Raw genomic sequence first — 16,355 nt, 5'->3', positions numbered from 1 at the left:
TTTTCTTGTCATAGTTTGGATTTCAAGTGTTCTTTCACGCCGTAAATGCCGGACGTGCATGACCGGATACAAACAAAGTCATTACCATAATGTAATGTAATGGCAGACCAGTCTAGAAGTTACAGTAACGTGCGAGACTTGGAAAAAACAAGGATCCGGCTTTTTGTGATGACCATTTGACGATGTTTAAGAAAAACAACAGTAAAAAATATATTTACAATAGAAAACCCTGAATATCCGCAAGACATTATTTGTACGTCCGTGACTCTGAAACTCGGAAAAATCTGTATAATTTACGGACAATCCGTATAGGTTGACGTGTATGAGTGTTCTTACCAAAAAAGACAAGCCCACTGCATCAACAACCTGGACAGTTGAGATTCCCATTTGGAAGTCAAAATAACACATTCATTTAGATTAATGGGGCAGCGCAGTCTCGTTTGAACCCCTGTGTGATACTGCGAGATCTGACCACTTACAAGGACAGCCTGCCATTGCGCAACACAAACACAGCATCATTTCACACGGAAAGATGGCGTACTGTTTGGTTTTCAGCTGCAATCACTGAAGCAGTCATGAAAAGTGCAGTTTTTCAGTTCCCAGTGCAGAAGGGAAGACGAGGCAAACGGGAGAGGTTGTGTCGATAAGTGTTAGCCTACACACGTTAACCTGCACATCCGCATTGACATGTTTGAGCTCTGGGTCATAAACAAACCGCAACACGTCCACTTTCCACCGTGTCATCACTTTTTCTTTGCATTTTCACTTTCTTTGCAGTGTAATTTGCCCAAAAACTCAGAGGACTGTCCCCTGATGTAGGATCATTGCATCATATTTGAACCCTTTAGTGCCCACCCTCAAACAAGACTGTGCTGCCCAATTAATTACAGCACTTATAATGCATCAACTTCTCAAATGTAAATCAATCGCACTTTGATTCTTTTTGTTTTGATGTCACCTACTTGGTCGTTAAATAAATAAAGAAGGGGTGGTGGCCAAGTGGTTAATGCACTTCAGTGCAGAAGGTTCCGGGTTCAAATCCCACCCCTGCCACATTTCTCCATGTAATGTGGAGTTGCGTCAGGAAGGGCATCCGGCGTAAAACCTGTGCCAATTCAACATGCAGATCCACCTTGGATTTGCTGTGATGACCCCGAGTGCAAACAAGGGAGCAGCCGAGGGACTTACTTCCTGGTGTATAGATAGGGACACTTTTTGGTATTGAACATTCTGTCAGTCTTCCCCAGCACCCAGTGTTCATGTGACTTGGATTCATGTATCTCTGAACACTTTTGCATGGTTTTGCACATCAACAACACGTTGATTATCTTCACATTGTTCTCTGATGTGAGGAATCAAACCAGCCTTGTTAATGCTTCCTGCTGCTCGCATCCACATATAATTTGACACGCCTCTTACTTTTCATACAAAAGTAACTTGCTTCAATACCCGTCATCGATATGTCGAACATGTGGGGGCTTTGTGTGGAAACTGAAATTTTGCACGAAAATGCCGGCTAGGCTTTAACGATCATTAAATAGGCAACCACACGGAGCTCTTACAGCTTTAAATCACAGTAAAAATGCTTCATTCATGCAGTTTTGTGGTCTAAATTGAAATGTTCAATGAGCAGATCTAAAAATAAAACGGTCTTAAGTCCAATAAGATAAGTATTAAAGGCATCATATTGTGCCAAATCACCTCTTTTACATTTTTATGCATTTTATATTTAACGTTCAACATCTCTATTGTACCACAGTTTTATGAGTGTGGGACATTCTCCTAATTTAGGCATAATTTAAGACCTCTGTGAAATATGTAACAGAAATAATCCCCTGCTGGATGATATAATTTTATCTCAGATTATTAAAAACCCAACCACTCAAACCCACACACTCTTGCTCAATTCCCCAGGATTACAGCTGTGTTCCAAAAATCAGGCAGGCTTGATGATGGCTTTTGAACATAATACGAATGTCCCTATGAGTACGCTGAAAAGGTAATTAAAATATGTCACCGAAAAACTGCTAATAAATGCAGTCACTTCAGTAACTTGTGGAAAGTTATTACTCACTCGTAGTATTAAAAAGTCAAATTCTCATGTAGTTCTGTGCCTTAATTGGCCATCAGGACATTACTGAAAGCCTATCATTAGCATATACTGAAAGCAGGATAGTGTGACTGTCATAATTACATGTGTGACCTATCCACAGAGGGGGAACACGGAGGAAGGGTCAAATTAGAGACAGACGGAGCGACAGGGACACAGACAGAGAGCCGTTATACTGAAGAAAGGAAGACAGGAGTCCTTTTTAAGGCCAGATTTAGCCTCGTGACACACACCCACTTAAATAGGACTTACTACACACACTCGAGCACACACACTTGAGCACACGCACACACACGGGCAGCTGCACCTTTAGGTTACGCAGCTAGACGGCCTTTAACAGAATAAACAAAGACTTGAATAGATATTGTAACTGCAGCCTTTTATCCCTGCTTTTGTTTATGCCAGTTTAGGTTAGTGTGTTGTCCAGGATCCTCTCGCTTAGGAGAGCAAACAGAGAGACACACATGCGCACACTCGTCCTCTCATTCAAACAAACACAAACCATTCAGAGGGAGAACGGTGCTCCTGGCCTTCAACGCCTTTTTAACCATTCAAGGCTGCAGACATAGTTCAACAGGAGGAGGGGGAACAAAAAGAGCAGTGCGGCACGCTGCCACCACTGCCTAAGAGGCTGATCACACAAGGCCAAAGTGGCCGAGTGTTACACTCAAGTGGTTTGCTTTTATGTTCGTGTCGTACCGCGTGGAGAAAGAAAATAGGTGAATGTGTGTGGATCGTAGCACTAAAGTGACTTTTAAACAAATATTGATTCAGAATTTTAGCTCCCACTACGTTGCGTGTGTGTTTAGGAGAGAGAGAGCACACAGAGGGTTGTGTTGTGTTTATGCCTGTCTCTTCTGCAGAGGATTGTGGGTAACACAGCGAACTAAGCGGACGTAAACAAAAGTAATGATAAAAGCTCAGACTGTGGTCAGAAAATCTATTCATATCTACCTAGTATTTAAGTGATCATCTATCTGCAGGGCGTGTCTGTGCCTCTATGATGACTTATTTTTAGTTGTTTAAACATGCCTGAAATGTCATTTTGCACCTTAACCCTCAAGTGACCGAGTGGGGTCATTTATGACCCCGGGCATATATTTTGTGCACCATTTTTTCCAATTTTAATTAAAAAAAAAGTTTCCTACCATGAATTTGTCTATTTATTTTGTCCTTTGTTCATAGAATTTTGCAAGGATCAGCCGATCCTTGTGGCAAGTATAATGCAAACTTGGAAAGATCTATGAGATTTTCAACATTATAGCTTCAGATGGTATTGTAATTTGCCAACTCTAATCATTACATTTTACTGTTTTGCAAGGAAGCCAACAGACCTAGAACAGCATGATTTATAGCTGCACAAGTATTGAGACTGATTTTTGATGCTCAGAGTGAGGATGAAAAGGATGATGGACAAATATATTAGAGAGTGAAATAAATATGAAGAACCATGAAACAATCATTTATATAGAAGTATTCCAATATAAAGTCAATGGGGTCAAAAATAACCCCACTCTGTCAGTCGCTAAAATAGCTTGGTCACTTGAGGGCTAATACCGCAGCCAAAACATATTTTCTCTGTAAAGACTTAGACCCCTCTCATTTTTTTAAAAAGAATATAATCGATATCAATATGCTCTACCAAACAGTTGAGCTGACCATTAAAGGGTTAATGGTGTCCTGTGCAGAGAATGAGCCAACACTCCATCTGTGCTCTCAGCTTTTCTGTTCCCGCTTACACTCCCAGACTGGCAGAGTGTGCAGCATCAACACATGAAACTTCCATGTGTGCGGCGTGAGTGCATGTGAGTCTTGCCCTGTGAAACTATGACATTTCCCCTCAATATCCTTATGAAGATACAGGAGTAGCACACTGCTTACCGCATAGCTGTTATTTCTCCAGGTTTGTTTTAAGATGTTGGACAAAAGATTTAAAAAAAAAGAAAGCGTGAGACACCCACGTTTCACCTGGCTGCAGCAGATAAATTGTTACTTTCAAGAGAAGAGGATGAACCAGTTGTTTGGCTGGATTGTTGCAACTCAGACCCAAGGCGGTTCTGTGGTGTTATGGATGCAGCAGCATGCGGTATCCAGTGAATGACTTCAAAGCTGAAAACCAATAACGTGGTTGGACTACAATCCACATATATCTGGGTTTTCCAACATACATAAAGTGCCATTAAAAGGTTTCATCTGCCACTCCTTCTGTTCCAAGATGATGCTGATAAAAAGCAAAATTTTACAAAGTTTAGTAGTCTAGTTTCTATTCAAAATATCCAGTCTACACTAAATATAAGATACAATCACTTGACATGAAAAAATTTCAGTAAGTCTTGGTTTTTAAATAATACATCTTAAAAAAGCTTCTTTTTTAACTTACAATGATTTTTAAAGTTAAGTCATGTTCTACAAACATGACTTAAAGACATTTAAACAAGCAAACGTTTAGTTGTGCCACTGGCACTCTACCACTGGCACACTACCATTTTCTGATGAAGTTAGATGCCTTGTTTTCATGTAACAACAAACAAACAAACCTACCAACAGAACAAGTGAAAGTTTACTTGTTCCATTGCCCAGGACTTCTTGAATTAAGGTCTTGAAATGATCTAAAAAGTATTTTAAGCTATAATTTGCAAGTATTAGGAAATGTTGCATCTTTTTCAAGTAACAACAGTTTAAAAAATTTATGGCAAGTCAAAGTGTTTCACTTAACAAAATGTTTAAGATACAAAAAAACAAGTCTTTATATTGTGATGAAATTTTCCTTTAGTGATTTTTTCTTATATTAACTTTAGATTAAATTTTTGACAAGAAATTAGACAAATATACTTGGCAGGACTTTGTGTTTTTTCAGTGGAAGAGGGAGGGCTGTGGAGGTGTGGCCGAGGAGGGAAGAATATTTTTTGACCCTGAAAATATAGCTAGTGGGATTAATCATAATGAGGACACCTTTAAATATTACTTTGCTATTCTGTAGTGCTTCTGTACCACATTCAACTGTTACATGTTGTCTATTTTTTGCACTTAATAGGACACTTTTACTATTTCTGTGTTTCTGTGTTCTATTCTCACCATGTACGTGCGTGTGCGATTGAGAGTGGGGTGTTTCATTATCAGGCTACTCAGGGGACAAACCCACTGCTAGGTTTTTACCACGGGTGTCACACTTTGGTGTTTTTTTTCCTGAGATCAGATGTTGCATCTCACACTTGCTGCGTTTTGATTGCATCAGAGTTGAGGTGCCAGTGGAGCCTCGTCAAACCGAAACAGGCACACATGTTGCATCCATGACGAGGCTCTTCAGGCTGCTCAGAAAGTGTTCGGGTTTGTGAATGCTCAATGAAGACTCGCTCGCAGGGCTTCATTGTTCAATCAGCAATACGCGAGAGTACAATCACAGCAGGTGATTGGATGAGTTGGCCATATCGGAAATCCAATATTTCCAAGATGCCCCATTTCCTGTCTTTTCTCAGTTGTGGCATTTAATAACAATAAAACAAGAAAACCAGTTTTTCCTAACAGATTATGTAAATATTGCTGTGATTAGATTTGGAAATTCTGCTTTGGATCAAAGTGTGATTTTCTGCATCCTTGAGCTTGCTATTTAAAAAAAAGACATTTTAAAATGGCTGATAAAGAGCTATTGATTTCCGTAGCGAGTATGCCGAGTTCTGGAGTGTAGGGAGGTAAATGAAATGATTCCTCAACCTGGATCAATACAGGTTCAGGGACATTTTGCCGTGCAGCTCGGAAAGAGAAGCAACTACGGTAAGGGATTCCAGGATGGTACGCTGAACAAAATAGGAAAGAGAAGGAAGGGTTGGAAAGGTGGAGAGAGAGAGAGAGAGAGAGAGAGAGAGAGAGAGATGGCAATAAAAGAAGAAGAGCAAAAATGGCAAGAGGATAAGAGAGGGAGAAAGAGAGGAGCGGTGCAGTACAGCAAAAAGGACGAGTGGAAGAAAATGTCAGTGGTCTAATAGATCTCTCCATAAACTAAATGAGGAGAGCAGGCGGCGCCTCGGTGGCACACAGCACCTCAAAATGTTAACAAGAATGCTGAAAATAGCCCGACCTGAGTCACAGGGGAAAGTAGCTCCACTCACAGGAACAATGCGGTGCTCTGGAGACGAGCACACCCAGATTTGGAGAAGCATTCTTTAATGTATTTCAATCTTTTAAAGTGGCGTTTTCGCCCAAACAAGGGATGAAGTTTGGCGTTTCACTCCGAATCACATAATCTCACCGCTGATTCAATACGAAGCTGCCAAACCGTGGCTCACGCCATCACGCTGACTGAGGGGGAAACACTCACCCGTTGTGGGTTGTATTCCAGGACTCTACGGTGGGCGGTGTCTAGCTCCTCGTAGCCTGGAATGGCTCGGACCTGCTGGTACTCCCGTCGCAACATCTGGACACGCTGATCACTGAAAGAGAAAGAGAGGTGTTTATAACGCTGACAGGTGGTGTTCAAGGAGACACCTTTCTAATTTGGATAATGTACTGTGCATCCATCTCAAAGACTCAAGGTGACAAGAGACTGACAGCCTTTACAGAAGTGAAGCAGGTAGCCCAGTGAGATAACGAGCGAGACTTCCAATATGTAGACCTGGGTTCGATTCCTGATGGTGCTACCTGTCTGAGTGTCCTTGGACAAGACATTTCATTTGCACTGTCCCAGTCCACACAACTGTAAATGGGAACAGGTCTTAGCAGAGGAAGTAACTTATCTCAGATCAGTATCCCATCCAGGAGGGAGGTTCCCACATTCCCACATGCTATGGAAACTAGGAATAAGCACCAGCGCCAATGGGCCTCAGAGCCTATATAGGATTTACTTCTTCAAAGAAACATCAAACGCTTCAGTAAACCTCTTAAAACCAATACTGTGACCAGAAAAGAGATATGGCCTGTTTAAGGTGAGAATGTTTTGCTGTTATTCCACCTTGCCAAACATTGTTGTTCTCCTGTTCAGCCTACACCAGAGGGAATCTCAGAGCCAAATTAATGTTTATGTGAAAGGGAGAGCTGGCATGGCGGTGCAGGGGTGTGACGTGTTGATGACATGTTGTGTCTGCGACCTCCACCAGGGGATTTAAAAGAAAGGCAGCTAATCTACAGGAAACGAGATACTACTGTGAAAAATGTCTGGAAATTGGGGTGACAGAGATCTGGGAGCTCCTTAAAGTTAAAAAGGGTGATGAAGAAGAAAATGTCTCCACTCACATGGTGGTGGGAGGAATTAAAATTTCTGACTCCTTTGTGTTACATCATATGATACCAGTGATTCCAAAAGTGTGGTGAGTGCCCTGGTGGGTCGCAATGGTACTGCAAGTGGTTTATGAGAGATCATAAAAAAATAGAATAAAAATTTTGATTCTTTTCATCAGAACTGGCAGCACAGTGGTTTAGGAGTTAACACTGTTGTCTCACAGCAATAAGGTCAAGGGATTGCTTCCCACCTGGTCCTTTCTCTGGAGTTTGCATGATCTCCCCACATTTCCGTAGGTTCCCTTTGGGTGCTCCGGCTTCCTCCCACTTCCACAGACATGCAGTAGGTGTCAATGTGTTTGTCTATGTGTCCCTGCAATAAACTGGCGTTCTGTCCAGCATGTGCCCCGCCTCTCACCTGATGGCTGCTGGGACAGGTCCAGCACCACCCACGACCCTTGACTGGAATAAGCAGGTAAAGAAAATAAGAATTTAAATCCCCCAAAAGTAAACTAGGTAGCAGCCACAAGCAACTACTAAATGAAAGCAACTGGTAAACCACCAATGAACTCCAGCTGGACAGCTGTGCTTAAAAGAATTTCTTCTTCTTCAAAAAAAAAAAATGCGAGTAAAATCAAGAAAAATCTTAACTGTCGTAATTACACAAAACTTTAATACAGAATAAAGATCTGTCTGAATTTGTGCATATAATTATTTAATCAGCATAGCTTGTGTGATATTAGCAACCCTTTAAATTAACTCTGCGGAGGTGATGGCCTAGTGGTTAAGCAGTGGGCTTGAGACCAGAAGATCCTCAGTTCAAACTCCAATCTGGCCAGAAAATCACTAAGGGTGGTCCTTAATCCCCAAGCTGCTCTCAGTGTCTAGTGAGCACCTTGCATGGCAGCAACCTGGCATCGGTGTTAGTGTGTGAATGTGAGGCATCACTGTAAAGCACTTTGCTCTTCTGATATAGATGGAAAAACTTTATATAAATGAAGTCCAAATACATGACATAGATCACTTGACTGTGCTTGTCATTCTGTGTGTTTTAGCGGCAATACAACAACAACAAAAAAAGAAATCTAACACGTGAACATCCTCATGATCAACCGAGATCCAAAGTGGTGTCACACATGAATGGAAATTATGTTATTTACCGTAAAAATCACCTTGCGCCCTCTCAACAACAGCAAAATTAAAACAAGGTTTCGAGAGATTGACAGGCAGATAATACCGTATACACCAATTGCCACTGAGACTTGAATGATTTATTCAGCACACAAAACTCATATATACTCAACAAAAATATAAACGCAACACTTTTGGTTTTGCTCCCATTTTGTATGAGATGAACTCAAAGATCTAAAACTTTTTCCACATACACAATATCACCATTTCCCTCAAATATTGTTCACAAACCAGTCTAAATCTGTGATAGTGAGCACTTCTCCTTTGCTGAGATAATCCATCCCACCTCACAGGTGTGCCATATCAAGATGCTGATTAGACACCATGATTAGTGCACAGGTGTGCCTTAGACTGCCCACAATAAAAGGCCACTCTGAAAGGTGCAGTTTTGTTTTATTGGGGGGGATACCAGTCAGTATAGACACACACACACACACACGAGGTCTGTTAGAAAAGTATTCAACCTTTTTATTGTTTTCAAAAACCTGATGGATTTTAATCACGTGTGCTTGCATGAGCCAACCTTGAGCCTTTGTGCGCATGCATGAATTTTTTCACACCTGTCTGCGTTATTTGCTTGAAGCAGCCTTTGTGTGAGGAAGGATGTAGTCTCTCGTCGTTTTTTCTTTGCAAGGAAATGGTGGAACGACTGGAGCAGCACGACTGCATCAAATTTTGCCAGAAACTGGGCGACAGCCAGGTGGAAACCATTCGGATTATTCAGACGGCTTTCGGTGACGATGCTATGGGCATCACACAGATTAAGGAGCAGTACAATCGGTTTAAAGACGGCCGCACAATGATGGAGAGCGAGCCGCGCTCCGGTCGGCCATCAACATGCAGAAATGACCGGATCATTTCCAAAGTGAACACTGTGGTGATGCGGGACCATTGTGTGACTATCTGAGAAATTGTGGAAGAGGTGGACATCAGCACTTTTTCAGCACATTCCACTGTGACAGAAGATTTTGCCATGAAAAGAGTTGCAGTGAAATTCATGCCAATGGCTTGGGCACGAAGCTGATGGCGGAGCAAAAGCGCCAACGTGTTGAAGTCTCACAGGACATGTTGTGACATGCCCATCTCTTCCACCATGCGGAAGATTCAGACTGCTTTCGGTGGCTTTTCAGTCGTGCGACTATCCGAGAAATTGTGGCATCTGGCGTAAAACCTGTGCCAATTCAACATGCAGATCCACCTTGGATTTGCTGTGGCGACCCTGAGTGCAAACAAGGGAGCAGCCGAAGGGACTTTACTATATATATATATATATATATATATATATATATATATATATATACACACATACACACACACAAGGTCTATTAGAAAAGTATCCAACCTTATTATTTTTTTCAAAAACCATGTGGATTTCAATCACGTGTGATTGCGTCAGACAAGCTTGAACCCTCGTGCGCATGCGTGAGTTTTTCCACGCCTGTCGGTTGCGTCATTCACCTGTGAGCAGGCTTTCAGTGAGGAGTGGCCCACCCCCTCATCGTTGTTTCATGGCCAGGAAATGGCGGAATGATTTGGGCATTTTTTCCATCAGAATTTTTTCAGAAACTGTTAGAGACTGGCAGCTGGAAACCATTAGAAAAATTTATCTGGCTTTCGGTGAAAATGTTAAGGGCTTGGTAGAGAATAAGGAGTGTTACTGTCGCTTTAAGGACGGCCCCCAGTGGCTGTGGGGTGCGCCGCGCTCCGAAGCCGCCATCGACAGGCTGAAGGACCATTTCATTTCTAAACGGATGGCTGTCTGGATCTGTGACCATCGTGTGCCATTTCTCTGGTTATCACAAGAGCTGGACATCAACCATTTTCCGGCAGATTTCACTTTTAACAAGAGATTTTGTCATGGAAAGCTGAGCGGAGGCTTCGCACGTCACGATGGATTCACTACTGGAGTGAGACAAAACCACCTCCGTTTTGGTCTCACAGGACGGCTTTGAGATGGCGTTCAGACAGCTGTCGGTGGTTTTTCCATCGAGTGATTATCCGAGAAATTGTGGATGTGCCTGGACATGCCAGAACATGTCCTGTGAGGCTTCATCACGGCGTTGCTTTGCGCCATGCGGCACCACCGCGACGCGTGAAGCCTCCGCTCCTCTTTCCATGACAAAAACTCCTGTAACAGTGGAATGTGCCGTTCATTTCCAAACTGGACGCTGTGTTTTATCCGGGTCATCGTCTGACTAGCACAGGATTTGTGAAAAGACGTGGACATTAGCACTTTTTCGGAACATTGAGACAGATGTGCGGAGGAATTCCGCACGACGCGGCAGAGCCGCATGGCGCAAAGCAACGCCGTGATGAAGCCTCACAGGACATGTTGGGGCATGTCCAGCTCATGCTCAATTTCTCGGATATTCACACGACTGAAAAGCAACCGGAAGCCGTCTGAAAGCCACCTGAAAGCCGTCCTGAGAGACTAACACGGAGGTGGTTTTGTCCCGCGCCATGAGCGGCACGGTGGCGCATTCATCCGCTTCTTTTTCCATGAAAAAACTCCTGTAACAGTGTAATGTGCCGAAAAAGTGCTGATGTCCACGCCTTCTGCCTTTTTGTGAAAGTCAGACGACATCCCGGATCAACAAAGCCTTACGTTGGAAATTATCTGGTTGTTTCAGCGGGGTGTGAGCCTGGTCGATTGGCGCTCGGAGCGCGCCACGCTCTCAGACGCTGTGGGTGGTCTTTAAACCGGCTGGAGCACTCCTTAATCTGTGTAATCCCCATAAAATCGTCCCTGAAAGCCATATTAATTTTCCGAATGGTGTCCACCTGGAGGTCTCTCACAGTTTCAAGAAAAAATTGATGCAGCAAAGCTCCAAATCATTCCGCCATTTCCTTAAGGACGAGAGGGGTGGACCAGTGCTCACTCAAAGCCTGCTCACAGGCGAATGACGCAACCGACAGGCGTGAAAAAACTCACGCATGCGCACGAAGGTTCAAGCTTGGCTGATGCAATCACACATGATTCAAATCCATATGGTTTTTGAAAAAAAATAAAAAGGTCCGATACTTTTCTCACAGACCTCGTATATATATGTATACACACACACACACACACACACACACCCCTAATGCATACTCATAACAAATACAAAAGGAACACAGCACAGACATTTGAGATCGATCAATGTATGGAATTTTTGCATCATATCAAAATAAATAATAGTGCACAATGCACAATCCAAAAGAAACGATACAAAAATCAATAAACTTAATTGTCCATATTGTAACGAGAGATTATATTATTTTTATAAAGTCTTTTAAAGTCGACTGATAATGCTGATAATTGTTATGGCTTTCTTTTGCAATAAAAATACTGAATTAGTGTTTGTTTGTGTTTCCCCAAACCTCAATACAATATGTCATATATGGAGCTATTAATGAATAATATAACATGATTGGAGAATATTGAGGGAGGAAATCTTGGGCTTTACACAGAATTGCATTGGCTGTCCCAAATGAACCCCACTACAGAACACAGTTGTATCATCAGCAAATAAAATGCAATCCAGGGACTTAGAAACGAAACATATATCATTAATATATAAAAGAAATAGCAATGGACCAAGGACTGAACATTGAGGCACACCATAAGTAATTTTCAAAAATTCTGAGTTTATCCCACCAATATGAACACACTGATACCTGTTTTATAGCTGCTTATCCAGTCATGTGCCATTCCCCTGATAGCATTCTTCTGCAATTTATCCAATAGTAAGGTATGGTCTATGGTATCAATAGCTTTCTGTAAATGAAAAAAATTCCCTACTATGTACTGCTTATTCTTTCTCAATTGAATTTGTTATTTGTTCAACAAAGTCGATTAAAGCCAGTGTGGTAGTTTGATTCTTTCTGAATCCTTATTGCTCTTTATTGAGTATATGTTGTTTAGCTATAAAATCATTTAGCCTCTATGCAAATACCTTTTCCAATTTTTTTTTTATTTAAATTGTGGTAACAGTGAGATTTGCCTGTAGTTTGAAAAGACATGTTTGTCACCAGATTTGAACAGTGGAATCACTTTAGCTATTTTCATTTTAGAGGGAAATTTACCAATGGCAAATTACAAATGTAAGTTAAAGGTTCAACGATACAGTCAATCTTCTATATCGAAAACATGTCAAAATTATAAATGTCAGTTGACTTTTTACCTTTTAATTCATGAACTATGTCAATTATTTCTTTTTCATCTGTTTCTTTAATAAACATTGAATCCAAAATTGGACTTGATTGTTTTACTGTTACCCAAGGAACACATTATAGGGGATACAACTGAATTCGCAAAATTTTTAACTGACATTAACAAAATAATCATTAAAGTGGTCAACTATAGGGTTACTTTCCTTAATGATTGTGTCTGTAGTTGCATAAGAATAAGCTGGACAGTCTTTAACAAGTTTTTTTTCTTTTTGATGATTTCATTAAAAACTTCCAAGTGCCTTTAATATTGTCTTCATTTTTTTTTTTTTGTAATAAATCACTATAGTACTGGTTCTTATAAGATCTTATGTTACTTTGTTTTTGTATATCTTATATTTACTTTCAGCATCCTTAGTTCAAAATTTTATAAATTGCTTATACAATAATTTTTTTCTTTTTACATGCATTCTGTAGCCCCTTTGTGATCCATGGATTATCTACATTTCGTTTGTTACAAATTTTAGGCACAAATGGGCAGTGTTTATCATATAAACTGGAAATAATAGAGATAAATGATTCATATGATTTGTGTATGTCCTCAATATAAATGTCATACCAGTTTTGATGCATTAAGTCGAAGATTTTCAATAGTTGCATCTGTTATTTTCCTTATTAAAGTACTAGTTTCATGATGAACATTTTTATCGACATAAATTAAAGGCAGTGAAAACTGGCAAATGATCACTGACATCACTAAGAAGTAATCCACACCTTAAATTCCCTACAGTAACGTCTGTTAATATATTATCAATAACTGGCGCTCTGTTCATAGTTATCCTGTTTGGATGTGTAATTACTGGATACAGTCCCATACAAAACACAGATTTTATGAATTACGTTATTTGTGATTGACTATGTGGATTTAAAAACTCTATAATGAAGTCTCCGCAAACAAATAAAAGCTTATCGCTTTTAATTGTGGTATACATTTCGATCAGTTTATCCTCAAAAATATTCATGTTTGAACCAGGAGCTCTATAAACACAGCTTATAATTATATTTTTAGATTTTTCACATTTAATTTCAACTGTAATACATTCCATAACATTTTCCAAAGAAAATGACATTTTTTAACAATTTCACAGTGATGAACTGATCTAACATTAAGTGCAATGCCACCGCCACATTTATTCATCTTGTTGATGGCGGAGAAAAAAAAAAAAAAAAAAAAAAAAAAAATCACATCCCTCAAGCTGGACAGCATCGTCTTGGTCATCTTTTAGGGACCCTTCACGCATAACATGATTGAAGCCAACTAGTGCAACTGTACTGTGAAGTGCTGACGTCGTCTTGCTGTCCTCATGTGGAAATAAATTAAGACATACTGCTTCAGCTGACCGGCGCATCAGCGCACCGCAATGCTAGTGAATATCGTGCCATGTAGAAAATCACCCCATGGGACGCCCCCGCGAGGCATGTGTCACTACTAGATTTCAACATATTGAAATAATTAAAACACATTTCACATTTGCAGCAGATCACTGCGCGCTGGACACGCCATGACGGCTGATGTGTTCACGACGCGAGAGCCCGGCTCTTCATGAGATGGGATCTGACTCTTCGTGAGCCGAGCGCATCAGGTAATTCATGTAAAATATAAAAGGGAGAAAAGTAATCGACGTCATTTCATTACTTCCTGGTGTACGTCTAGGCGGAAGCTAAATCTGCTCTTTATAACAGGAATTAAATATTATAAATTGTGGTGTTTTATAAATTTTTTTGCTCCGCTGCTGTGTGCGCAACATTCCACATGCTCGCACTGCGTTTGTGCGCGCGAACACGAGTGTGCATGAAACCGTCACCGCATTATCATGCACACCTGTCCCGACTGTGGGTCCCTCCCAATAGCAGATGGAATGTTTCTTGGTTCCCCATTTTGTTTTTGGTTCGCAGATTTTCTTCCAGTTTCTGCATCTTTCGTGTTATGTCTTAACTATGTCTAAGTAATTGCAAGAACTGAAAAATGTTTGTTGCATATTTTTAAACAGTCCTGAATTTTTAGAATGTTCATAGAGAGACTCCTATTATTAAAGTGTATATTTTCAAAGAATAATCCTTAAATTGTTCCTCAGTAAAATATTTACAATGATGAATAATGTTATTGTGAAAAAAAACAAAACAAACAACAATCCGGGTCAATATGATGTTCAATATTATGAGATCTATGTTCAGTATGATCAAAAATGTTCAAATTGAGCTTCTGTGCAAAGGTAAATTGAAAAGACTCAGTTGACATCATATAATAATTATAATCCACAGACAGAAAAATGCAGCTGGAAAAAGTCTAACTGCATGATATAAACCTGAAAGATGATTGTCCCATAACGAGAAAAGAAGGAAAATTAAGGTCACTCAATGTAAAAGACAAAACAATTTCCTCCTGAGGGAACCATTACTTAAAGCTTCCTTACCACCATGACTTTCAGCTCCTCCGGAGTTCTGTTTAATTTAATCCACACTTTACAATTCCTTGACCAGGTTGCTTGTATTTTCTTGTGTTTATGAAGGATTCTGGCTTGTCTTGCTATGTCTGCGTTTTTCTTTGTCAAGTGTTCATTGAAGTACACCTCCATTCGTCTCAGCTTTTTAGTTTGTGTTTGTTCTTAAATTTTCTGTTCGCAAACCGGATAATAATGGCAGGTTTGGACTTGTTGTCTTTCCTTGGAAGTGGATGACAATCTGCAGTGTCACTCTTGCTAATGTGGATGTCATTTGAGGAAAAGAACTGGATGATCTGCTGCTCCAGCAAGTGAATTTCTCCCGGCGTGTCATCCTCAATGATTATGCTGCAGGCCCCGGCTGCGGCCCTCGCGTATGACCGATGTTTGGTGTTACATCCCCCATCCTGGTATATTGTTCTAGTTCATCCACTCCTTTTTCCAGTCGTCTGATTTTATTGTCTTTCTTCTGCATCATTTTCCTGAGTTCACGAACCTCCTTTAATAGACCAAGCAGTTTGGTCTGTTGTTTGACCACACTGCTAAGTTCCTCCGACAGAAAGTTCAACGACAGTCTAATCTCTTCCAGATCTTCTCCACTTACAGCCGTTTTTGTTGGCGTAATGAACAATTAAGACAATAATTAACAGTTTTTACCTAAACTTTCATTCAGATACCACAGCGTCTGACAGCAAAGGGCTAGACCTGGTGGTAGCTACTGCTGGGCCTGATGGTTGCTGAAGCCTGGGCCCGGTGGCGGGTGGCTGTAGCTGAAGCCTGGGCCCAGTGGCTGTAGCTGAAGCCTGGGCACTTCAGAGACTGAACAGGAGCCGACAAACTATTGTGTGAAAGAACGGAACAGAAACTGCAGAAAAATAAACATTTGATTCACTTATACATCACACAGCAACGCAACACTATCCTCAAATGTATTACAGGCAAATCAAGCAAAACCCTAGCCAGCCTTTTTTAGACAAGTCATGGGATGGATACATAAATATTTCTAAGTCATTACATATCTTCATTCATGTCAATCATTAAGAAAGACAAACTGTGTGGTATTCTCTGGCAAATGTATTGTTGTCAAAAACTGAGCTTAAATGCAAAAAGAAGTCTAGTGAGGGAAGCCACCAAGACACAGATGACAACTTTGATGGAATTATCTTCTGTTTCATTGGAGATTGTACAAATCT

General features: G+C 40.7%; 1 protein-coding gene across 4 annotated transcripts in view; it reads right to left on the bottom strand.

The window, feature by feature from the left end:
• Positions 1 to 16,355, bottom strand: part of LOC117516430 (partitioning defective 3 homolog B-like) — a 417,292-nt gene that overhangs the window by 94,497 nt on the left and 306,440 nt on the right. For all 4 annotated transcript variants that reach the window (XM_034177373.1, XM_034177374.1, XM_034177375.1 and 1 more), the window contains one exon: positions 6,426 to 6,537. In XM_034177373.1, the coding sequence (XP_034033264.1) occupies positions 6,426 to 6,537 (112 nt within the window). The remainder of the gene's footprint in view (positions 1 to 6,425; positions 6,538 to 16,355) is intronic.

The sequence above is a fragment of the Thalassophryne amazonica genome, chromosome 1 (assembly GCF_902500255.1).
Source record: "Thalassophryne amazonica chromosome 1, fThaAma1.1, whole genome shotgun sequence".
Taxonomy (NCBI): domain Eukaryota; kingdom Metazoa; phylum Chordata; class Actinopteri; order Batrachoidiformes; family Batrachoididae; genus Thalassophryne; species Thalassophryne amazonica.
The sequence above is the reverse complement of the archived record's forward strand: the minus strand, read 5'-3'. Positions and strand labels throughout refer to the sequence as shown.